This window comes from Nesoenas mayeri (genome assembly GCF_963082525.1).
Source record: "Nesoenas mayeri genome assembly, chromosome: 1".
Taxonomy (NCBI): Eukaryota; Metazoa; Chordata; class Aves; order Columbiformes; family Columbidae; genus Nesoenas; species Nesoenas mayeri.
This window is the reverse complement of record NC_137541.1, coordinates 83,135,419-83,154,076: the sequence shown is the minus strand read 5'-3', so window position 1 is coordinate 83,154,076 and position 18,658 is coordinate 83,135,419. Positions and strand designations below refer to the sequence as shown.

The window sequence follows — 18,658 nt, the reverse complement described above, 5'->3', positions numbered from 1 at the left end:
GTTGGGTACCTGGGCGCTCCAGCTGGATGAGAAATGGCTCCAGAAGTGTTTGTGAATACGCGGTTCTGCTTGTGCTCAGTTATGTGTCAGTGTGTTTCTGTGTTGGAGCTGCTGTGTCAATATGTGTGTGTATTTGCTGGGCAGTGTGTATGTATAGTGGGTGGGTTTGACTCTGCATACTGTATGTGTATGGCCTGGCTGGGTGTGTATTTTTCTCTTACTAATGCTGAGGTGTGAGAAGTATGCCTAAATGGGGACATGAGATAAGGTACTCACTGTTGAAATGCCTCCACCCCATGCCATGGTGTGCAGGCCCAGACTGGCTCTATGTGCCAAGCAGGCAGCATGCCCTAGCACCCATTGCACTGGTACAGGATTGACCAGGCTAGGCATAAAATGCTGCTGTGAGGAAGCCTATGCTTTCTGATCGCTATCTGTCTGACTGAAACATTGTGGCTGGTTAAGCAGATAGAGAACATTGTCTAGCTGCATTCATCAAACTTCCCATCATCCTTTTGTCGCACTGGCATGGTGCCCCGTATGTACCAAAGAGGGATTATTTCTATGTTTTTCAAATAAAAAAAAGTTACACCTCCTTAAGAAATCACAGTTTTCCATCTGAATGTAGTATTTTATTGAGAAATACAAAGTAAATATTAGTTTTGTGAAGACTCATAAAAAATAATCCACTCCTTATGTATGTGCTGTTCAGCTCTTGGGAAAAGGAAGGAAGGCTCATTGGTGGTCTCAGCTGAATGGCAACCCTAATTCTCTCAGTCCCATACCTTCTGTTCCTCTGCTGGCCTCTTCACTCTCCTGAATCCTTTTGCTACACTGCTGACTAGGACCTTGCTAGGGAAGTCTCTTATGCTGGTGCTTTTAACTGAACTTCATTAGTCAGGTTGTTTTCTTTACATTGTCCTTCAAATTCAGTTTCTTGCTGAGAGTGGAGAAGACCACAGCGAGATGCAGCAACTGTTCTGTAAAAAAAGCTCACCACAGACTTTTTGGCCAAAGCCTCTCATTCCTACCCTGCAGCCTTCTGCTACCTTACCCCTGAGCCCTCAACACAGCTCTGCTGGTGCTTCCACTTCCCCAGTTGCTGCAGCATCACAATGCAGGACTGGGACATGGGCTTTGGGGCAGTTTCAGATGTAGTTCACCTGTTGCCTCTATTTCCCAGAGAAAAGGAGGCAGAAACTGAGAGAGATCGTAAGAAGGGCAGTTGCTTATATAAACTATATATTTACAGCATTCTCAGCATGTACTTCATTATTTCTATTCTTACGTGTGGACCAGCACTAAAATAAGATAAATAACATTTTAAAAAGGCAAATGCACAGATACATAGGTACTCTCTTTGCTAGAAAGCCTGGTTGTCCAGGCAACTTTACTCAGAAAAAAGTGGGCTTGTGGCCTAAATGCTGGGCAGGAGTCTTTTTCTCATCAGAGTGAAAGAAGAGTACAAGGCCTGAAGTGTTATGGGAAGTATATTGTCAGGCACTGGAACAGGCTGCCCTGGGAAGTGGTGGAGCCACCATCCCTGGAGGTGTTTAAAAGGCATTTAGACAAGGTTCTTAGGGACATGGTTTAGTACTTGAGTTAGGTTAGGTTATGGTTGGACTCAAAGATCCTGAGGCTCTCTTCCAACCAAGAGGATTCTATGATTCTAAGCGGGACCTTAGATGACTTCCTGAGGGTTGTCATGTCTCTCGTGTGGCACCAAGATACATACAGGAAGCAGTATTTTCAGTATGTTGCTACTGCTTGGAGTTTCCCTCCAGTGTGTTAATTTCTGCAGAGCTATTATTTTTTTTTTTTTACAAAGGTTACTTCTCCTTCACAAGCAATTGTTAAACTACTAAAAAATTTTTACTTCAGTGATTCGATTAATCGACTAGGTTAATAAGAAAGTTTTCAGAGACATTAGCTCCAACTTACATTTCACTGTGATAGAGGGCAGAGGTTAAAGGCAACTTTGGTTTAGCTGTCCTAGTCAGGTAATTCTGCAATTTTCTCCTGTACCTCTCTCTGTTTGTGTTCACCTTTTCTATCTAGTCACCTCTTATCTCTTTTTCTCTAGTACTTTGCTGCTGCCTTTTCCTTCCTTTTCTCTTTTATTCCTCTGCCTTGCCCTTCTAATCTGTTTTAGTGCTTGCTTTCTTCGCCTCATTATGCCTTTTCCTTTCTTTTTGTTTTTGCCTTCTGTCTCTTCATTGATTCTCTTCTCACTCTCTTAACCTCCTGTTGTCTACAGACCAGCCTACTCATCACCCATCATCTTGTTTTTCTCTTTTATCTTTCCTCCTTTTTCCAACTGCTTCTCAGCTCCTCTCAACAATGAAAGTTACTCAAGGCTTGTGGGGGAAGCATCTGGCCCATGCTAGCTCTTATTCTCTCTCTTTTGTTCTGAATGCTCTTTTGTTATAAGCACAACAAGCAGAAAAACACAAAATCATTTCTCAAGGCAAACACTGCCTTGTCCTTCTTGTCCCTGTTCCTCTTATCGCTGAAGAATTTGTTCTCCAGGCAAAATAATAAGAAACACGAGAAAGGATTCACGCAACTTGGAGGGGCGAGAGACTGTAAAGAGCTTCATGGTGTGGGGCAGCACCACTGAAATGAAAGCTGGGCAGATATGTCAAAGCAGCAAGTGTAAGGTGAAATATAGCTTGCCAGGAGCTTGGACAGGAGAGTGATGACTCTGTGGTGGATCAGCCCCTGTTGATCAGTCTCTGTTCCCATTAGGTTGTGGAAGTATGGACAGGGTGATTTTTTTTTCTTGTACTTCGTCCCTTATTGTCCCTTGAACCAAGGCCTTGTGTGTATGAAATGTGTTTGCCAGAGAATTGTACCTGTTGGAGTGCCACTGATATCCTCAAAAAGCTGCAGCAAGGTGCTTCTGTGGGGTCACTTGCCAGCTCCAGCCTCTGGGATAAATTAAGATAAGAACAGGCTTGTCCACAGTTGAGGCTCTTGTTAAATGCTAGATAGGCATTCTCTGATTAAAACAGCTTTCATCAGAAAATGTAAGTTCCCTGGAAATGAAATGTTAGTTGGCATGCACTCATTTAGACATACAAGTGTTCTCAAAGCTTAAAAAAACCCACAACCAAACAAACAACTTGTTAAGCAAAAGATGAGCCTTTCCCAATCTCTATAGCTCCCTGGTTAGGATACTGGTGTTTCATTGTGGAGCAGCCAGCATCAAGTTCTACCTGGGGCTGTTTCTGCCCTTAGAAATCTTATGTCTGGCAACCTGCATTGGGCCTCCTAGTGCAGCCAATACACTTTGCATAATACTTGAGTATTACATTAACAAAAAGACTAGGTGGATCGTTTTAGTTGGTATGGTGTCAGATAGCTCTGCTAAGGAGGTATTAAGGTATTTCCCCTAACAGCTGATCTTCGGAAGAATTATCTATGATGTAGGAGGTGGGTGTGTGTCCTAGGACAGGAACAAAACTGATATTTAGGAGGAACAGGCTATGATGCAAACTTCATATCTAAATATATGATCATCAGCAGATTCAGATTGGGACAGAATTCAGTGAAATGGGACGGTGGGGTATTTTCCCCACATTCCTTAGGGAAATTTGCCCTTCAGAGATGCATTTTGAGCTTGTGTGTCATTCTTACTTCTTTTTACTCCATCAGCTCTGTAAAGATTAGGAAGTTCCACCCACTGTGTTCTGTATCATGTTAGAGATTTAATTTTCAGCTAAACTCGTATTACTTCTAAGTTGGACTGGTAGCCACGTATGTATTTAATTTAATCTAAGTTTGGATTGCTCAGCACTTACAACAGAGTCATGTGGGTCAAGAATGAACTAGGAATGAGGACATTTCAGAAGCATGCTTTTTGCAGTCCGGAGATTGCCTCTGAAATTTGGATATGCTTACCTCTCACACTAACCAGGCAACCTCCCACACTAACCAGTGAATTAAAATCTCCAGGGCTAGTGCCAAGGTCTGAGACAGCTGGTGATCAGATTCAAGGTGGAGTTTGCTATGCTTGCAAACAAATGGAAAATAAGCTAGGAAAAAGAAAAATAAATGCAAGCCAAGATTAGTCAAACAAAGAGTGTTACAGAATTAGGGCTGGATCTGGCATCGTGGTAGAGGCAAGGCTGCCACAGTTCCTTGCTCCCAGGTGCAAACAGTGGCAAGGCTGAACATGTATTCCCAACAGGTACATGCACACAAACACACATATACACCACATAAATACATGGATGCCACACAGATCTACAGAGAGCATTTACACAAGCAGCACCTATGGCCTCATCCTGTTCTCCTCCCAGACTGAGCAAGCTGGAGGTTCAGTAGTGGGAAATATACATAAATATACATGTGTATAAGCTGGATCCTTCCAGGAGACATTCAGTCTGCTCCCAAATCCCAGTCTCCCCAGTTGCTGCCACCTGGGCATATGAAACCCCAAGGCTGCAGACCCCACTACACACACACTCCAGTAGGCAACCTGCCATGGCCTCACCCTTGGAGACACAGGCAGTAGTGGTTTTCACCACTGGAGACCCCCAGACTCATGTAGCAGCTGGGATTGCCCTGATCCCTCCAATAGGCAGCTCTTTGCTTAGAGACACTCTCAGGCTCCCAGGCCCCTTCGTGACATCTGGTTCAGCTGGCACACCTGCACTCACTGCACCCGAGGCATATGGACCCCTGAGACCTGGCACTCAGACCCCCCCATCACCCCACCCCAAAAGAGAGTATCTCATCAAGGAAAAGAGTTAGAAATAGAATTTAGTAACGAGATAGGGCAAACTGTGCTAATCAAGTGCAGGGCAAGGCTGGACACACATGCTGGCCAGCCAACAGTTTACATGGAACTGTCCCTTTTTTCCCCTCATCCCTCCCTTTCCACCACTTTGAGTCATAGATCATAGAATCATTTCAGTTGGAAGAGACCCTGAGGATCATCGAGTCCAAACATATAGAATCACAGAATTCCTCCCCTAATCATCTCATAGTAAGTCCCATGAAGTCCCATAATGCCCTTCTTCTGAATCCTGTAACGTGTCCGGTGCCCCGTACACAGCACCCCCTTCCCCCGCTAGTCTGAAAGGTGCTCCAGCTGTTGACTCTTGGTGATGGGTTTCACACCGGGACAATGGAGCTGATGGCTCTCCTGGGAGAGCCCCGGGAGGGGCAGTCTCGGCAGGATGTCCCTTCCGCTGAGTCTTTAATTTGGGTTCGCACCTGCCATTGTGCCCCTGTGCTCCTCTGGGCGTGTGAAAATGGGGCCTTTGATGTGCTGATGGCTCCTTTGAGTAGCTGGGGCAGGATGTCATTTGGGCTCCTCCTGCTCCTTTGTGGGTGTGGAGCTTTTATCACGTAGCCTAAGGAAGAGGACCGAACTGGCTCCTCTTGCCCTTTTACACAACCCTTTTTCTGTTGGGAATAATATTTTAACAACATAATCTAAATACCCATGAAGGGAGTGAGGGAAAGTCTCACCCATCTAACCTGCTAATTTCCAGTTATGTGTGATCAGGTGACCGTGCCAAATAAAGAGCACAAGTGAAATTAAAATGTGACTGATCCATTCCCCCAGAATCTGGTGATAAAGGTGATGGCTAGTCCCAAGATAATTTTCCTAACAATAAAAAACTGTCATAAGTCAGCTTTCTTCCCCCACCCTTGCTGTTTCCTGGAGTCAAAATGCTTGTCAGATTCTGAATTCAGTGAAGACTCTTATTATTTGACAGTGGTTTTGCCTGAGATTCAATGCATAGCTCTTCATGACTCTCCTGGAAGGGTCTGGCAAATGTTTGACCTGAAGGATGGAAAGCAAATTTATATGAAACACAGTTTTGATTGAAAGGGTAACCAGTCTAAGGCTAAATGCAGCTGCAGGGTCACAGGTCAAGCTTTGCTCCCATAGATTCTCACTGTGTAGGAAAAATACATTAAAAAAAAAATAAAACAATCATGCAAACCAAACAAAAAAACCAAATCAAATTATCTGGAACCTGGGTCTCACCCACAGCTTTGGGAAGTGGGAAGAGCATCTGCCTGTGCTCTTTGTGTGGCTCTGTGACCATCACTGCTTGTTGCTTGCCTCTGTTTGAACGACAGACTGGAAACACCGATGTCATGCAAACCACCCAGGATTCTACCATAAGCTGGTATTTGCGTGCCATGAAAAGTGTGGTGAATACTTTTCCATGCTGGTTCCCAGATGCTCGCTCTGGCACCGGGCAGCAGGGGCAGCAGGGGCAGCAGGGGCAGCAGGGGCAGCAGGGGCAGCAGGGGCAGCAGGGGCAGCAGGGGCAGCAGGGGCAGCAGGGGCAGCAGGGGCAGCAGGGGCAGAGGGCTGCCCGTCGGCCGCCCGGCCCTGTTCGCCGTGCACCATAGCGGCCCTGCGCCTCAGCACGCACGCTGCCGGAAGGCCGCCGGCCTCAGTTTTCAGTCAGAAAGCGGTGGGAGTCGCTGTTTTCGTGGTGGATGGTTGTGGGTTTTTTTTTTGGTAACTGCGGGACGCCGGGGAGCTCCTCCCTGGCCCCTCCCATCGGCCCCCGCCCATAACAGAGGCGATAAACGTGCGGCTCCAGCGGGGCGTAGGCGTCGTTGTTGGCAGGGTTCGTAGAGGCAGTGTTGGTGAGAAGCCGAGCCGCGGATTCCGTTAGCTGAGGCAGCCGTTCCACAGCAGCCGTTGGCTAGGCACCCGGAGCTTCTCATCGGCGGTCGCTCGCCGTTAGTCCCGAGGATGGATAACAAAAAGGTAGTGAGGGAGCACGGATTTCTTCTACCTCCTCCGGCTGCTGCGAGGTGGTCGCCGGCGGGCAGCCGCCCCTCGGGTCCCCAGGCCTTTCGGCCGAGGGCTGGGGAAGGGGGGATGTGGTCGCGACTGGAGGGTGGCCGGGACTCGTCGCCGCCTCGTTGTCTGGTGCCGCCGGGTGTGTGTTGGTCGCGGTGATGATGGATGCGGTGGTGGTTCCGGCAGGGCTGCCGCCGCGGCCCTTTAGCAGGGAGAAGCCAGGTCTGCGGGGTGGGAGGACAGGCACTTTGAGAGGGGTCGCTGCAGGTCGTCAGATTGATTTTCGTGCGCGTGGCCTGATGATTCACGTGGTGCTCTCCATATTGTATTGATCACGAGGTTTATTTTGCTGGCAGCGCACCACTCATTTGTCCTCCCAGGATTCGTGATGCTAAAAGCGGATTACTCTTGAAGGCATTTTTTAAAATGGTGCTGGCACGGCCTATAATAAACGTACTTTTAAATTTCAATAAGAAATCAAAACATAACTCTTCCCCCTTTCTCCCTTGGAGAGCAAGGGGCAGAGCTTTTGTCGGTATCGTAGTTCCATCTGCAGCTACGAGTGAGGCGTGCACCAGTGGTGTGAGCTAATGACTGCGTGTTTGGAAGCATCAAGGGAGAAAAGTAGGTAGGCATAAGGAAAGAGAGAGACCGCAAATATCCAGCTGAACCCGGTGTGGGATGCCGGGGGATTACAGTTACACAGGAATGCCAGAATCAGGGAAGCCCGGCGTGCTCACCGCCATATTGATGGGAGATGCGGGTAGTGTGAGAAGATGAGGCAGAGGAAAGGAGAGTATCTGGTCAAGGTCGCTCAGAGGAGGGCTGAGAGGGCTGCTTTAGCTGGGTTCAACAAGTTGTACTGCTCTGAGGTTCCAGTCAGTGAAGGAGAGAGGGGGGCTGGTGAGAGGCATCTCCTGGATAATGAACACTGCTGATGTCTGTGGTTGGAGGGAGGGGTGATGGTTTGAATTCCTTGCTGGTGTATAGACTTCAGCCTTTAGTTAGGGTGGGTGTAGCTGTACTATTTCTGAGCTCCCTGTTTGCGTTTTGGGAAGTGAGGCATTTCCAGCAGTAACAAATGATGCATATATTAGATCATGGTCTGGATCACTGGAGGGGATTGGTCAGGCCATGTGATGTCATGTGGTATGAGACCTGGGTAGGAGATAATAGCAGGCAACAGCAAGAAGAGTATGAATACCCTCTACCTTCCTCCTGTATGTACCATGTAGGTAAGAGGTGCCCACAAAGGTACCCTGTGGTCCCTGCTGCACCCAGAAGAAAAGTCCAGCTGTGACTACTTTAAGCCATGACAAAGCATAGCCCTGGGGGAAGGACGCTCTTGTGTTGAGTCACTGTTGAAAATGCAGAGAGCTGGTTTTTGTCCTCAGCTTCATTATACCTGCTGATTAGGGATGGACCTGTCCTTAGATATCTTAATGCCCTTTATCAGGCATCCAGCTGCTTTGAAAGAGTTGTGTCATTGTGACTTGGTGCCAAGTTTCCTTGTGACAAAAATGAGGGATGTGGTCCCAGGGTGGCAGGGAGAAGAAGGCCTAGACTGCCTAGGGCAGAGGTGTCAAACTCATTTTCACCAGGGCCTACACCAGCCTCATGGTTGCCTTCAAATGGCCAAGTGTAATTTTAAGACTGCAGAAGTAGTTACATTTATACAGTCCTAAAATTACATTTGACCCTTTGAAGGCAACCATGAGGCTGATGTGGCCCTTGGTGAAAATGAGTTTGACACCCCTGCCCTAGGGAATATGCAGGTGTGGACACTACTTCAGGAATCATCTGCCTCCTGCGAGAAAAGGGCCTTGTCCCCTTTTGTATCTGTCTCCACCACTAACCTCAGCAGGAAGAGAGCTCAGCCTGAGACATTTATATGATATAGGTGGGGGAAACCATGCTTGAGAGTAATTTCCCCATTTTCTGTTTACTGAGGCCTAACTGGTAGCTGTTTTGAGGGTTATGCAGGACAGATGCATCTACATTCTTGACTTGAAAGATTAGTAAAGGTGATGTGAGCACTGGCAAATGGTTATTGGCTGTTTAAGGCAGCCTTGGGAGTCCTTGTTCCTGGAGCTGAGTCGGAAAGTGAGATACTGGAAGAGCTGTGGCAGTAGGCCCCACGGAATACTTGTATCTCCCGTGCTAGCCTTAGGACAATAATTGGAAAGCCTTGGAAAAGGAACTGTTAATATTTTTGGAAAAGCTTCCAGTCCCTCCTGAGACAGAAACATGATATTTCCAAATTGTGCCAACCCAAACACTGGCCATCTCAAGTGCCAACTCCTGAGTCACCTGCTCCTCCATACCTCCCTAACACAGCTGGCTTAAATGCCACAAGTTTTAAAAATGTAGAAAATGCCAGATGCTTTTGACTGACACTTAAATTTCTCAGTCTGTGCGACTTTAGGTTGAACCTTCAAGCTTACTCTGAGGGTTCAGTAGTTTATTTTAATTTAATAGAGATTCACACACATTCAAATTCCAGGGGCTGTGCTTCATTTAAAATACCAAGTATTGCTACAGCATCAAGAAAAACACGAAGGTTGGCAGCTGCCTCTGTGAGGAGGCTGCTGTGCCAGGTGCCCTGGGGCAGGGTTGGGGAGCTCTAGTCTGGGAAAAGCAGGCCTGTTGCTGAAGAGTGCATGTTTTAACGGTGTGAGTGACTGCCAGAATAGCTCTTGGGGCAGAACTGAGATTCAATTTATGGGAACTTGTCATTTGGCATGAGGAAGAATTAGACCCTTGTTGCATTACATGCCAGCAAAAGCTTTTCTGTAAAGCAGATCAACCCAAAATAACTGCCACTAATGCAGCCAGTGTATTCATTACTAGTGAGCTGAGAATAGTTGAAGGTCAGGAGACAATAAAGGGGAAGTTCTGGTTTCTAGTCACAACTTCTTACAGTTGCATCTCTTTCCAGGGTCTCTGTTACTGGTAGCCACTCTTGCTGCATCTTGCATGTGGTACCTATGACCTACAGCTGCTAAGTTGTGTAGAAAGTAGCTGAATTAACCAAATAATTATTTTCTCTCTCTTTCTGCAGCAAATTACAGCACCCCTTATCTATGCTGTTTCCATTGCTGCCATTGGATCTCTCCAGTTTGGGTACAACACTGGTGTCATCAATGCTCCTGAGAAGGTGAGACAGAGAATAAGTTAGGGAGATGGTATGAGTGAGTTGCTGATGAGAAAAAGGTATAAAAAGAAGAGCTGTCTTCTGAAGAGCTACTAGTTTTGTTGGTTTTTATGAAGTCAAGAAGACATTTAAACCCCCTTTCAACTACAGAAATAAACAGGAAGGGAAAAGCTTTGGTGAGAGAGTGCAACTAGAGAGGTTTAATTCTTTTAACTAGGAGTGCGGATGGGGCAGGAGGGGTCCATCTGCCATTTCCTGAGAGGTCCATATTTGGTGTGTGGAAGAATGTGAGCCGCTTCAGTTTTGAATCAAACCAGCCATGGCAGAATGTAGAGAGCAGCGTGAAGAAAATATTTGAAGGGTTGGTAGGCATTACTGTTGCTCTAGTTTAGTTTGTCTCAGGGACCACCTCATGCTTCTTTGCTTATTCATTCCTTATTTTAAGTGTAGATTCAGTGCCTGTAAAAGGGTTGTGACTGGGGCACTCTGACCAAATTGCCTAATGACTGACTATAGCCTAAGAAAGAAGAGATTAAGAAAACGAGAAATGTGTTTTTCTCTTAACTATATGATGGTTCCTTTCTTTCTCGAGAACTGAGTCACCAATACCACATCCACCCTGTCTCCGGGAAAAGATGTCACATCACATGTTGGTGGGGGAAGGGTCCTCCCTAGCTAATGTCCTGCTGCCATCTGCTGGGGGCAGATGCTCTGAGGTTGTGTCCCTGTCAAACCTTGCAGAATTTCCCTCGTTATCAAAGAGGATGGCTTGGAAATCAGCAGCACAGCCCTATCACATGATCACAGGACAACGAAGACTATTTTATATAATGCTGCAGTCTTTCAGGCTTAGCTCAGTGAAACTTTCTGTGTCTCTTAAACTATTTCCATCACAGAAAGCCAGTCCCTGCTGTCAGAGTTCTTGTATTGCCAGAAAGTTCCTTTCCATTCTCTGGACACATTTTCTTGCTCCCTCTCACTCCCAACTGTCTCTCACCACCTCCCCCCCGACTTCCTCCCCAAGATCCACTGGTCACTCACCTCAACCAGAAGAAACATTGAGAAGATAAACTTGTTTTCCTTAATCATCTGTGGCCCACCCCAACCACATTCAGCAAAGCAAGCTCTCCCTCATTTTACTGCTACCCGTCTCCAAACTTCTCAGTGAAAGTTCCTCTTTCTGCATTCTGATGTTTCCCTTCTATAACTTGTCACCTACTGAAATTTTAGGTCCTGTTCTTGCCTCCATGAGAACAGAAGGAAGTAGTAAACTCCCCTCTTGCTAGTGCAAAATGCCTTCCAGTGGATTGTAAATCTGTTGTCTCTTGCAGATCATCCAGAGGTTCTTCAACAAAACCTTGTCAGAACGGAGCGGGCAGGTTGTCTCCTCAGAGCTCCTTACCTCTCTGTGGTCCCTTTCTGTGGCCATCTTCTCAGTAGGTGGTATGATTGGCTCCTTCTCAGTCAGCCTGTTCGTCAACAGATTTGGCAGGTAAGATGGGAAGAGGGATTCAGGCCATTAGGGAAATTTTCTATTCTGCGATAGAGTGTTGAGAGGAAGAGGGCAGAGGTGAGACGAAGGGAGGAGAAGGAGGCTGAGGATGAAGCCCTTGGGCTGCAAAAGGAAAGCAGAAGAGTCGCAGGCCAAGGCAGGAGCTGAACAGGAATTACTCTGTTCTCCTCTCACCCTTGAGACAGGGAGGTCGTGGGTGGGTTTACCTCTTTCCCAGTGATTTTCCCACTGTATTGGCAATTTAAGCTCAGTCTTGACATCTTTACCCTGGCAGGAGGAACTCCATGCTGCTGGTGAATGTCTTGGCCTTTGCTGGTGGCACTCTCATGGCCTTCTCTAAGATGGCAAAGTCAGTGGAGATGCTGATTATTGGCCGTTTTGTTATTGGCCTATTCTGTGGTCTCTGCACTGGCTTTGTGCCCATGTACATCAGTGAGGTCTCTCCCACCAGCGTCCGTGGAGCTTTTGGCACCCTCAACCAGCTGGGCATTGTTGTGGGCATCCTGGTGGCCCAGGTAGGCTTGACAAAACCTGATCCTGCCCTTAGGGGAAAGAGGGGCTGTGGGGAGGGCGAGGAGGGCCATCAGGTATGGCACGTTGTCCTGTCATTCACTGATGTGGGGGTGAGGAATTGGAGTGTTTACATCACTATTTCTTTCTAATTCTTGGTGTAGATCTTTGGTCTGGAGGCAATCATGGGAACTGAGATACTTTGGCCACTGCTTTTGGGGTTCACCATCTTTCCAGCAGTCCTGCAGTGCGTGGCTCTGTTTTTCTGCCCCGAGAGTCCCCGTTTCCTATTAATCAATAAGATGGAGGAGGACAAAGCACAAGCAGGTACGAACTCATCTCTGAAGGGGTAGGGCTGTAATCCTGCTCCCAGGCTGCACTGAATTTGAGTGGAAGGCCAGGACTGACTGGAGCCTGTGGTGGATCAGGGTGTGACACCCAGAGGGCAGCAGGCCTACCTTCCCATCCTTTAGGTTTCACCAGAGCCAGGAAGTCTGAGAAACCTAGCATCACACCAGTGAGCACACTGGAGTGGCACCTGACATGATGGGATGTCAGCCAGCTACTGCAGCTCTATCAGCTCCTCCTGAAAGGCAGAAAATCAGCTGACATTTAACGTGGAGCTTGGGGGCTGTTTTCCATCTGCTACTGTAGATGGCTAGAGTCAGCTCTGGGAAGTCTGTGAACAAAATTAAGGGGTCAAATATAAGTTTGATTTGGGCCTAGTTTCCATGATGATCACAGCACCCTGACCTCTGGGTTGAAAAGATGGAAGGCTGTATGTAGAAAGAAGCTCTATCTTTCCCATGCAGCAGGTCCAAAGACTGACTGTTGGACCAGTGTGCCCTCTCTGAAACAGCAGGGCAGAGTGGGGGTTGTGTGTATACTCAGCATTTTTAGATTTCTTCCTCCAGTTCTCCAGAAGCTCCGTGGTACACAGGATGTGTCTCAAGACATCCTGGAGATGAAAGAAGAGAGTGCTAAAATGTCCCAGGAGAAGCAAGTAACTGTGCCAGAGCTCTTCCGTTCTCCAAGCTACCGTCAAGCCATTATCATCGCCATCATGCTGCAGCTGTCCCAACAACTCTCGGGCATCAATGCTGTGAGTTATTTTCTTGTCCCATCTGCTGGCCCTCCTTTATCTCTGGCTACACTTGCACTTGTCACTTATGTTGAGACAACTGTGCTTCCAAAAACTGCTTTTTCTGCCTTGACTGGAGGTCACTGTTTTGTGATAACTGCAGAGATTGCCAAGATGGAAGGTGGAGATTATATTTGCTTTCACTTTTCCCATACATATCCTGGCAGCCTTGCATCAAGTGAATGAACCTTGACTGGAAGCATGCTGTTGTATTTAAAAAAAACAAAACAACAACAATAAAAAACACAAACAAACAAACAAACAAACAAACCACCCCCCCCAAAAAAAAACAAACAACCCAAAAACCAAACAAACAAAAAACAACCCCCAAAACAAAACAAAAAAAAAAACCAAAAACACCCCCATGAACTGGTGACTGCATTCTCAGGTGACATAACAGAAGGCCTTCTGAAGTCTCTGAGAGGTGTCCTATATGTTGCTGATCACTTCAGTGCAGCTTCTGAGTGTTTAAAGTTGTAGCACAGCACTATATAATCATAGAGTAGTTTGAGTTGGGAGGGACATTCAAAGGTCATCTATTCCAGCCCGCCTTCAATCTTCAACTAGATGAGGTTGCTCAGAGCCCCATCCAGAACTGCATACTCCAGGTGAGGTCTCACCAGAGTGGAGTAGAGGGGCAGAATTATCTCCCTTGACCTGCTGGCCATGCTTCTTTTGATGCAGCCCAAGATACAATTTGCCTTCTGGGCTGCAAACACACATTACCAGCTCATGTGCAATTTTGCATCCACCAGTACCCTCAAGTCCTCTGCAGGACTGCTCTCAATCCCTTCATACCCCAGCCTGTAGTGATACTGGGTATTGCCCTGACCCTGGTGCAGGACCTTGCACTTGGCCTTGTTGAACTGTATGAGGTTCACATGGGCCCATATCTCAAGCTTGTCTGGGTCCCTCTGAATGGCATCCAATCCCTCAGGTGTACCAACTGCACCACTCAGCTTGGTGTCATCTGGAAACTTGCTGAGGGTGCACTTGATCCCATTATCTATGTCATTGGTGAAGATAATATATTTTACTGTAAGTGCTTTTTGTTGGGCCTGCAAACAATTAGAGAGGGAACAAGAGGCATGGTCTCAAACACTGGAATCATGACAGTGTCCAACTTTGGCTTCTCTTCCCAGGTATTCTATTATTCTACAGGGATTTTTGAAAGAGCAGGGATCACACAGCCTGTGTATGCCACCATTGGAGCTGGCGTGGTAAACACTGTCTTCACTGTTGTGTCGGTAAGTGGAACAGGGCCTTATGGTGAGAGGTAACTTGTCTGCCTGGGCTTCTTTGGGAGGTGTGACTGACAGGGTGTGGCAAAGCGTTGGGCTGGGCAATGGACTATAACAGCAAGGAATGCATTAAAAGCATTATGGAAGAGGAGAAGGGGAGAAAGAGATGTTATTTTAGAAGAAAGGGACAGTGAAAACGAAGTGCATGGGGGAAGAGAATGCTGAGAGAAGGCAGTAGCAAAAACCAGAGGGGAAAAGTGTGCCATGGGTGAAGTAGCCTGGTGACCTGCCTTGAGCTCACCACTGTCACTGAGGGCTACAAGCAGATGAAAGAGGTACGAGGCAACCCTGAGCAAGGCAGCCTCTTCTGCTCTTGCTGCCAAAGTAACAGATTTTTTTTTTTGTCTGCCATGTTTCTAGCTGTTCCTGGTGGAGCGTGCAGGGCGCAGGACCCTCCATTTAGCCGGTTTGGGTGGCATGGCTGTGTGTGCTGTTTTTATGACCATCGCTTTAGCTCTGAAGGTAATTAGTGTTCTTGTCCAGCATGGAACCTGTTAGACTATACATCTGCCTTACCCTGGAATTCTGCCTTGTACGAGTACAGCTTGGGCTAGAGCTGAGTGTGCAGTGGAAAGCACAACTGGAAACTATGCCACAGTGCAGCTGAGAAAGTTGTGACACTGGAGATGCTATTATGTTGTGCCATATTTGCCTCTCAGTTTGCAGCTGATCATGTTTTGTTCTCTTGCAGGACACTGTGGGGTGGATCAGATACATCAGCATTATTGCCACTTTTGGCTTTGTGGCTCTTTTTGAGATTGGCCCTGGCCCTATCCCCTGGTTCATCGTGGCAGAACTCTTCAGCCAGGGACCACGACCTGCAGCCATGGCAGTGGCTGGTTGTTCCAACTGGACCTCTAATTTCTTGGTGGGGATGCTCTTCCCCTATGCAGAGGTAAAGACCCAGTCCACAAAGCACTGTGAGAGTTCTGCAGCATTGGAACAGGTGTCCAGAGAGTGGTTGTTGAATCTTCATCCTTGGAGACCTCAAAACCTGACTGTATGACCCTTAACCACCTCATCTCTCCTTGAAGTTGTCCCTGCTTTGAGCAGAGGGCTGGTCAGTCTTCCAGAAGTCCCTGATTCTGTGTTCTGCTTGTTACTGAAGGTTAAGAGTGTTGTGGCTCACCTTCTTCTGTCTTAACTGTCTGTAGCTTACAAGTAGCTGGAAGAGCCATCTTAATTAGCACATCAAAGCTTTCCCTTTAAAAGCCTCAATTTTGGTCACACCCATGAAGATAAAAGTGTTTCAGAAGCCCACAGGAACCTGATTTCAAAAAATGCTGTGTTGAAAAAAAGTCAGTAAAGATGTTGGAGAAAGGTTTTAGGATTTTGACTTGTCAATAGCAAATGCCCTTGCATTTAGGTTTATGAGCTTTTCAAATTAAAACTTTTTTTTTTTTTGTCCTTCTTACAGAAACTATGTGGCTCTTATGTCTTCCTCATCTTCCTTGTTTTTCTGGTCATCTTCTTTGTCTTCACATTCTTCAAAGTGCCAGAGACCAAGGGCAGGACTTTTGAAGACATCGCCAGGGGCTTTGAAGGACAAGCAGAAGCCAGCCCCACATCACCTGTAGAGAAGAACCCCATGGTGGAGCTGAACAGCATACAACCTGACAAAGAAGTTGCCTAAGATTCATTACACACCCCTTCTTTGACTCTTACATGCTTAAAGAGTCATTAAAAGAAAAGAGTAAAGAAAACTATGAGAAAGAACTGGGACTTTTTTTTCCCCTCCTGTCAATTGCTGCTATTTTTTCTTTGCACTCACATATTCCCTATTCTGCCAGGCTTACCAACCTTAAGCAAATCTGATATGGGTGATCCCATGTTCAGGTACTGGAAGGCACCTGGTACTTGCAAAAATAATCTCATCTTCTCTGTTACAAACATCAAGACAACAGACAAAAAGCTGGCAATATTTTTGCTTTTCTCACCTGTAATTGCTATTTGGGGTTAACATACTTATGCACGCAGTGAGCGTTACATATTTGAATCTAATTACTATTTTTGTAGTGAGTTGAAGTGGCCCACCAAACAAGTCCCCAGCCCTTTTAGTCTACTCTATGTGTATGTGCAGTGTTACACTGGAATTTAACAAGCCTACCAAAAAGCCATCTCCTTGCTTTTTCCTATCCAGTGTGCACTTTTTTCAGCCTCAGGAAAAAGGGGACCAAGTTACATGCATATTTTTCCCTGCTATTTTATTTTTTTGTATAGACAGACTGAAAACATTCTTTTACTTTTTATTTATTTGTATGTCACTTTGTAAATATTTATTTTTTTAATAGTGTACAAAAATGTACAGATAATGAAATTGAAGACGTTTAAGAGAAATAGCTATTCTAACAAAAGATGCTGTGGACTTGAGGTGCAATAAGACTGTGAAGGAGAAATGTACTAAACAGGAGGTTGGGTATTTTGGATAGTATGTACAACAGAACCAGTCTTGCACATCACCTTTTGTGCCCTCGGGAAAGAAAAGCAAGTAATTGTGTACTTGTGAGAAGAGGTATGTTTGATTGCCCACCAAAATATCTGTTATTGGGGATGTTTTGGGAGGCAATTTTAAATATTATTGCCAAGTATTGTTCGGAAAGCATGGTACTGCAGTGAATGGTTGTTTATATTTTCAGTCATGGTTAAGCATTGTATGGGATGATTGAGGGTTGAGATTGCAAACCAGAAGGTAACATTTCCTGCTTTCTCTTCCCTGCTCTGCTGTATTCTAGTAGGTTGGAAAGTCTGAAATTTTCAGATTACTACTCAAAGATGTGTGAGGATAAAAATTGTTTTCCAAAGATACGTTTTTCTTAGCAATTGTTTGTATAAATATTGGACAGAGGCATGTAGCCTGACCCTTCTGGACAAAGGCCTGGTCAGTTATGGCATGTGTAAGGTCATAAAGGTTGCAAAGCAGGACTAGAGACCAAAGCTACTGGAAGTGGCTAGCTTAGTGTGAAAGGTCTGTAGTGCTCAGTCCACTGGTTGGTTTGTAGGCCAAATGTTTTTGCACCATGTATCCTCTCTGGAAGATTTGCATGATGTTGTGATGCTCACCAGTGTGCAGCATGCTGCGTAGATGTGTACAGGTCTGTAATACTGCCTCTGTTAGAAGGGACATGGCAGACAGTAATTGTACATCAGTAAATACTGGTCTCCCAGCTCATCGTACTGTTAGGCAATCGAGTATGCATACATCTACCCTTGCTGCCAAGCTAGCACAGTTTAGTTGAAGAAGGCAAAATGTAGCACATATGGTATAACTTGCAATCAAGGGTTGGGAGCTGCAATACTCTGTCAAGAGACATGCCAGGCCCTTGTCTATCTAGATCTGCACAAACCATCTAAAGGTAGCACAAAAGTAGGTCTGATTTAAACTCCTGCTCCAAGGTCTTAGTTTTTGGACTTGATCAAACTCAGATCTAACTGCAAATTCATGCTGGAGTTCATCACTGGATATCTTAGAAGAGAGGCAGGACCACACATTCCAAGATGGGTAAAAGGAATAAAGGTTCAGAAACATAGCAATGAGACCAAACTTGTCATTGCATGGATAGCCCAAGCTTTCTTGACAATATACTGCTTCAGAGCAGGTCAGTTTTATCAGTAACTAGTGCATTATCAGTAACTAGAATGATGACATTTCTACCTTCCCTAATGAGAAACAGTTGCAAAGAGAAGTAAAACTTGCTGTTAAGTACTTCCTGTGACTTCACTTGAAATATTCCAGCTTTGCACAATGCAATCCTATTACATCCACTTTTCCCTAGCTTTCTATCAGGTTTCCATGCCGGATATTCTCAGAAGTATTATATTACTTTTTTTTCCCCTACTTTCATATTTGGCTCAGTTATACAGATTGTGTCCTTTGAACCTCCAGCACTTCCAGACATGATGTTTCTATGTGGGCATCTCTATGTTAGCAAGTTACCCCTGCAGCTGTGCATAAGAGCATTCCATACTTTGCATCAGAGATGTATGTTAGCTTGGACCGAAATGTGTAGGTCTTTCTCACATGATATATCTTTGTTTTCTTCTGTAACAGCATTGTGAATATTTTTGATGAGTTTTATATGCTTATTAATGTGGTTATTTCCTGTTTTTAAAATAAAAATTATAGAGCTAAGTATCTGATTTGGATTTCGCCTTTACCCTGCAGGTATTTTGTTTCTTTCTCCTTTATCACAGCCTGAGGCTACCTCCTAGAATGTCCCCAACTAGTTGTAGTGGAAATGGTAATTTCTCACAGCCT

At 45.8% G+C, this 18,658-nt stretch overlaps 1 protein-coding gene across 1 annotated transcript; it reads left to right on the top strand.

Annotated features, from left to right (window-relative positions):
• The first annotated feature begins 6,610 nt into the window (after positions 1 to 6,610).
• On the top strand, positions 6,611 to 18,445 carry LOC308052978 (solute carrier family 2, facilitated glucose transporter member 3). The gene is made up of 10 exons (XM_080363699.1): positions 6,611 to 6,748; positions 9,846 to 9,941; positions 11,270 to 11,430; positions 11,726 to 11,966; positions 12,126 to 12,288; positions 12,876 to 13,063; positions 14,245 to 14,349; positions 14,764 to 14,865; positions 15,095 to 15,298; positions 15,821 to 18,445. Exons 1-10 carry the CDS (start codon positions 6,734 to 6,736, stop codon positions 16,034 to 16,036), a joined length of 1,491 nt encoding a protein of 496 aa, XP_080219825.1. The 5' UTR covers positions 6,611 to 6,733; the 3' UTR covers positions 16,037 to 18,445.
• Positions 18,446 to 18,658: the final 213 nt, after the last annotated feature.